The sequence below is a fragment of the Bidens hawaiensis genome, unplaced genomic scaffold, assembly GCF_021521415.1.
Source record: "Bidens hawaiensis isolate Kalapana, Puna unplaced genomic scaffold, B.hawaiensis_p1.1 tig00044089_1, whole genome shotgun sequence".
In the NCBI taxonomy this organism is placed as follows: domain Eukaryota; kingdom Viridiplantae; phylum Streptophyta; class Magnoliopsida; order Asterales; family Asteraceae; genus Bidens; species Bidens hawaiensis.
This window is the reverse complement of record NW_027497816.1, coordinates 52,722-59,289: the sequence shown is the minus strand read 5'-3', so window position 1 is coordinate 59,289 and position 6,568 is coordinate 52,722. Positions and strand designations below refer to the sequence as shown.

The 6,568-nt window shown below is 29.8% G+C and overlaps 1 protein-coding gene across 1 annotated transcript; it reads right to left on the bottom strand.

Moving 5' to 3' along the window:
• Positions 1-1,316: 1,316 nt before the first annotated feature.
• Positions 1,317-3,764, bottom strand: LOC143594714 (protein TORNADO 2-like). Its single transcript, XM_077073955.1, has 2 exons — positions 3,189-3,764; positions 1,317-1,914 (listed from the first exon to the last, which is right to left on the bottom strand). Exons 1-2 carry the CDS (start codon positions 3,684-3,686, stop codon positions 1,603-1,605), a joined length of 810 nt encoding a protein of 269 aa, XP_076930070.1. The 5' UTR covers positions 3,687-3,764; the 3' UTR covers positions 1,317-1,602.
• Between the last annotated feature and the right edge of the window lie 2,804 nt (positions 3,765-6,568).

The following is a 6,568-nucleotide window of genomic DNA, read 5'->3' as shown; positions in this document are numbered from 1 at the left end:
TGCGCTCCGATCGAATCGAAAAAAATATGTCCCTTAAACTTTAATGTACTAAATAATGTACACACATTTTTATACGCCGATTAAAGTTATAGCGATAAACATAACAATTAGAAAATCATGATATTCATAATGAGTTTATGACATACTTAATAGGCTAAGAGCTAATTGAGGATTTGGGAAACTCTCTAAATATTTTTTATAACAAATTTGTGGATCAACTCTTCGAAGTTTATACTCTCTAATTTTCTGTTCTCGGTAGCAATCATCGTCAACCCGCTAAGTCTTTCTTGAGGTATTTTGTGTCGAAAATACGATTTCAATAACTATAATTATGAAAAACTTATTTTTGTGGATGCTACCATGATTGCTGGTGTTCGAAGTCAACTTTGCTATTATCCCGCCTATTTGTTTCTTTTATTTATTCAACTTATATTGAATAATTAAAAGTATTTGACCTTTTTCAAATTTTAATGGGTCTATAAGTCTTTGGGTAATCGAAAAAAATGGGTTCAAAAGGTGTTTGAGTCATATAAAAATAGTGGGATTTAAACACTCGGTATTCTATATATATAACATTGGGAATTTAAAAAAAACATTTGTGCCCCCGAAGAAAACATGCCTCGGCCGGTCGCCCACTTTGCACAACCCAAGAGCCGCCCATGGTAATACATTTTACATAAATTTTATTCATAAGCTACTCGTTATATTTTTAAAATCTCATATTTTCTTAGGTTTCTTTCTTTTGATTCGTTCTTAGAGTTTCATGTTCATTTGATGAAATCCAGTCTTTTTATTGTTTAGATTAAATTCTTGTTGCTCAATCACTCATGTTCATTGTATATCTGTTTGATATTCGGCTGCTGCGAAAGTAAGATTGTTAGGGTTTTGTACGTATTTTTTGGGATTAATACAAGTATAATTTCTGAGTTCTTGACAGATTTCTTACAAAGTAAAATTATAATTATAATAACATATAAAATTTCTACTTTCGGCGTCCTCCTCAAATCACGTTGCTTTATGCTTTCTTGTTTCACTTTTATTCTTTCCTTTTTACCCTCAATCAAGTCACTTAACTCGATGCACCAATCCATAAACTTAAAACTACTGTTTTATATATTCAAGATGAATTGTTTCTTTTAACAGAGTTCAACTTATCCCCTAATATCCGACTGAAATTTCATGAGACAAGATATTAATCGTTTATACTAATTTTGATATTCCAGACCTGACTCATCTAAAAACAGCGTCAATGAGGAAACCAATCACTGTGATAAAGCCCTTTAAATGCCTTAATGGCTCAATAATCCCAAGCCTTAGTTATCACCCTCATGCCAGTAAACAAGAAGGTCGATGACTATTCAAGATGAATTGTAATATGCAAAATGACATATCTTAAAATTTAATGTTATATTATAAGATAAAATAACCAAACAAATTCCATTAAAACAATTAAGTTCATCTAGAATAAATTCAAACATCATTTGTAGAAGAACCAAGTCACACTCATTACAACTGTCCATTTCACAAAACACATATCCTAATCTCCAAGTAAGGCATATATAACCATCGTACCTTGCTTAACATCGTACCTTGATCGATAAGTCATGTGTAACCTTGCTTATACTTCCGGAAAAGATCTTCCGTTTTTGCATTTCTAAACGCACAACACCCGATTATATAAACACATATTAAAAGCACAAGGGTTATTATCAAAACTATGTTTGCTCTCCTCCATTCTTTCTCCAGATTTTGTAGCAGCCCGGCCTTGCATGAATCGCAAGTGTAACAAAGCCCCGTCTGGTCGTTGCTCCAGTTAAGGCAATCCATGTCGGCAGCGTTGTTTATCGGACTTATCCAATACGTTGGGTTCACAAAAGTATAACCACATTGAGTCGGGGGCTTACAACATCCTGACTGTATTAAAAAAAAATTAAGGAAATCAAATACGGATAGATTAAAAGTTAGTAGGATTATATTTAGGGTAATTACTAATTAGGATTGACTAACATTATCGTGACTATCATTTTCGGTCATAATTCGATCGTACAAAGAGTATTTGTTATTAGGGGTGTTCAGTATTCGAATCGAACTCGATTTTAGTAATCGAATTTCGATTCGAAATTCGAATTCAATTTATGCACTTGTTTTTATTATAAATATACATATTTATGAAATAATAAACTACATAAATCTTTCGAGTTATAGAGATTAAAAATAGAAATTTCATCATTGTAGTTATAAATAATTAATGTAACTGGGCATTGATAACTTTAAATAATTTATTTATTTTATAGACCTGTACTTTTTGTTTTTAAAAAACTCAAATTTATATTGGTTTTGAAATTGAAATATATTTTTTAACTGAATTCAAATCGATTCGAACTTCAATTTTGAATCAAATCGAATTTATCGAATCTATTTCGAATTCGAATCCAGCTTCAAAATTTTAAAATTCGAAAAATTCGATTCAAATAAATTTTAATATTCGAAATTCGATTAGTTGAACACCCCCTATTTGTTATTAATTTGCGACCGAAATGTCATGTACGTATTCGTGTCTTTTACTTTCTATCTACGAATGACTTTTGAAAAATTTTCAGTAGTTTTTAAAATAATGTAATATGATTTTTTGGTGTTAAAATATGGTAACCACAACTTCAAATAGAAACTATCATTTTTTATTTCTTTGACTTTTATTTAAAAATATATTTATCGTTTTTCTAATAACTAATAAGAATGTTTAACATAAATCTGAACCTATAAATTTTTTATTATATTTCAGTATAACTTTTATTGAAAAACAAGTTGTATACAATTAAATTATTTGGATATCACAAGGTTGAAATATATTTGTAGTAGATATGAGTTAGTTATCAATAAAATTTGTTTTGGAAAAAGGAAAACTTCATATTCAGACTATATATATTAAAACTAGAAAAATAAAAATAGAAAGAAATTTCAATTTCAATTGTAACTAAAAAAAAACAAAATACTAAACAACTTTTGGAAAATATTTGAAAAATACTACTCCTTAACATATAATAATAATAATAATAACAACAACAACAACAACAACAGTAATAGTAATAATAATACAAGTCTACATTCTATCAAAATTAAAAGAAATAATGTAGATTCATAAATGAAGCAAATATTATAAATTTATAGCGTTTGGGTTGGCAGAGAACCTGTAGTGGAGAAAGTGGTGCATTGAAAAAATCTTGAGCCATGCGATAGGTTTGGTTTAATTCAGCACATACACTAGTAGAACTTAAACAAGTCCTGATTTTATCCCATTTATAATGGCTTCTAACTCTTCGTCTTAGAAACCCTGAATAATCATCGAGCCGGTATTCCAAGTAAGACCGGCTCGGCTCAGGATGGCCCGAGCCCCTGGCAGTCACAGTATACACAAAAACCACCAAACACGCGAGCAAGATAATGAGTACAAGCATCGCAATGAAATAGAACACTACCAGCCACGTGACACGCCAAAATCCCCCAATGAACCCGGCTATGGCTACAACCAAGATCAAAATGCCTAAACCTATAACGGGCCATTGTAGGATTTGGACACATGCATTATCGGTCTCGGTTGCTAGCCAAATACCGGCTCCAATGATGGGGATCGAGAGCAACATGGCAACGAAGTTGATCGCTCCGATGACATTGTTGCTCATTGCCATATTTTTTGAGGGTGGTGTGGATTGACAAGATTTAGAACACAAATTCCATTTTGTTCTTTACCTTAGATGTATGAAAGCTGACATCTAAGCTAGTAAAAGTTTATGTAGGAAGATGTTTTATGTAGGGAAAGTATTTGGCTTTTGGCACATTTTTTGATCACTTCACTTTCACTTTTGAAAAAAAGGGAGAAATTCCTTGATTATGTTTGAAAACTTGGTGTATTGTCAGGGTGATATCAAATTACCATATCACCCTTATGGTGTATCTACAAATGTTGTGAAATATATTGTTGATGAATTTAATATTTGTGTTTAATTATGTGGCTTATAGAACATTTTGTTTTAGGATTCTTCATATTTGTATGATTTTTTATCCAATTTATTTCTTCAACTAAAAAAATAATAACTAACACAGTAGATATACATCATTATCATAACGATGATAGTGATATTCACATCTTACACAACAAAGGAAGTTGGTTTATGGTTTATTGTCCTTGGTTTGGATGTAAAACACACTACATATCAAATTCACATCTTGTGGTTTACAAATAAAACTTGTAGGAAAAAAAAAATCCTAACATAAATGAACAAAAGAAATGCTATACACGAGCAACATTTGTATGCCATGAGTTTTATGAGATTAGTGTAAGCTGATTGTATTCACGTCTCTTGTAGTCATGCTTAAATGCATATATGAAATGCAAATTAATAACCAACATATAGAGAGTTTTTATGACAAAACTTTTTATGTTTAATATAGCTTCGAATGATTGAATCCTTAATTTTAATCAGTAAGCTAATAATAGAGTCTTATTAGCTGTTATGACCCGAAACAATTTCATATTTTTACTCTTTGTGAGTTAAATAAAGAAAGATATATCATCAATTATGCAATATTCATTTACACGGTCATTTTTTAAACAAGTATTGCAACTTAGACCTATGTGACGGTGACATCAAGTTTTAACTAACCAAACTATAACACATAGTCTTAACGTGCATTTAAACAAAATTATAAAAATGTATGCAACAATCGATCATATCTAAATCCGGTTTCAGTTAAACCGGTTCCCAAAACGGACCAAACTGCTGGTTCGTATAGCGGTTCGGCCCTTTCACAAGCAAACCGATTTTTTTTTGCCTAAAACCGGTTTAAATTGGTTAAACCGGTTCTAAACCGAACTGAATCAGTTTGGATTAGTTTGACAAGTTCTACGCTAAACTGGTTTTGACCATGCAAAACCCAAACCGATTCGTTTTAGAAACTAGTTCAGTTTGAGAAAAAAAACTGGTTTTGTATACCTCTACTTAACAGTGTTGGGAAACACTATAACTGTTGGGCTTTCATACGGTCATACCTGGTTCTTTTAGTGGGCTTAAGACCAAATCTAATGGATTCATTTTTAACTTCAAATCCAATATCGCTGTCCTCCAATATCTACATTGATATTATGGTCAGAGACAAGTGATCCGAATTTTCTTTTATAGTTTTCACTTGACATCTCTAATCATCTCACGTGTTCATTAAAATTGTTACACGTATATATTAACGCTTCTTAATCGAAAGTCGAATGTGAGCTAGGTTGATCTATAATATCAATGTAGGTGTAGGGTACGTTATTACATCCATTTTTGTATATCGTTATTACATCCATTTTTGTTTCCTGTATTTGGCAGTGCATTTTCATCTTAATGAAATATTTGTGACTTTAATATTTAATATAGTTTTTTTTGTTTGTATTTAGTTTTTGTTTATATGTAAAAGTGAAGAGATAAGACGGTCAAACATTCATGGTGGACTAGTTTTATCTATGCTTTTGTTATATATGTTTTCTATTAAACAAAATTATTTTTAAAATTCATTTTATTTAATTAAAAAGCTTAGGGAACATTTCCAGTGCCCGCATACCTACATTCGAAGGATAAATTTGCTGATTTTTTATTTTTATTTTCTCATGTAGTTTTATTTTATTTTGTTATTGTATTATTATTGAGATGCATTTTCTATTAAATATTTTCCTTTTAATTATTAGTTTTAAATTTATTTTTATTACTATAAAATATATTAATACTAGTTTTTATCCCCCGTATTACGGGGGTTGTTTTATATTATTTGTTTATAATATTTATTTATTTTTTGAATTTTTATTTTTTTTATTGTATGAAAGTTAATAATATACTTATGGTTTGATGATAAATTGTTTCACAAATAAATGAGATGTTATAACCTGGTTTAAAAGTTATATGGGTTTGATGAGACTCAAGAACGTTTATTTTTTTTACTATAAAATTGGTTTTTTAATTATAAATAATATATATTTTTTTTAAATAAATCAGATATTAATTTTTAGTATATCCTTACTTTATATGATTTTTATATCAAATATTTGGTAAGATTAGTTTTTAATTTAATGAGATATTATAATCCGTTTAAGAAATATCTGGGTTTGGTAAGACCCATACCCGTAAATTCGGGTCAAATGCATGAGAAGTCTTCATTTAAAAATCAAGCAAATCTGGTAACTCCAAAAAAAGGGGGAGCGACCACATCGCGACAAGTAGGATTTTTATGTTTACGTTTATATAGATTATAGATTATTTAATTAAAAAAGGTTTACAAGTTTGAGACGACGCCATGCATTTAAGGAAGGAAAGGGAAAGACTAGAAAACAGGGGTGTATATAGTTCAGTTAATGACAATAACCGAAACCATAATCGGACAATTCGGTTATTAAAATTAATAATTGTTCGGTTTTGGTTCATTTTATTTCGTTAATCGGTAATTAACCGCTAAACCTAAGCTTTTAACATGGATTAAATTTTTGTTAACCTTTATTAAGAATTAGACTAAAATCGAAACCATTAACATTATAAATAAT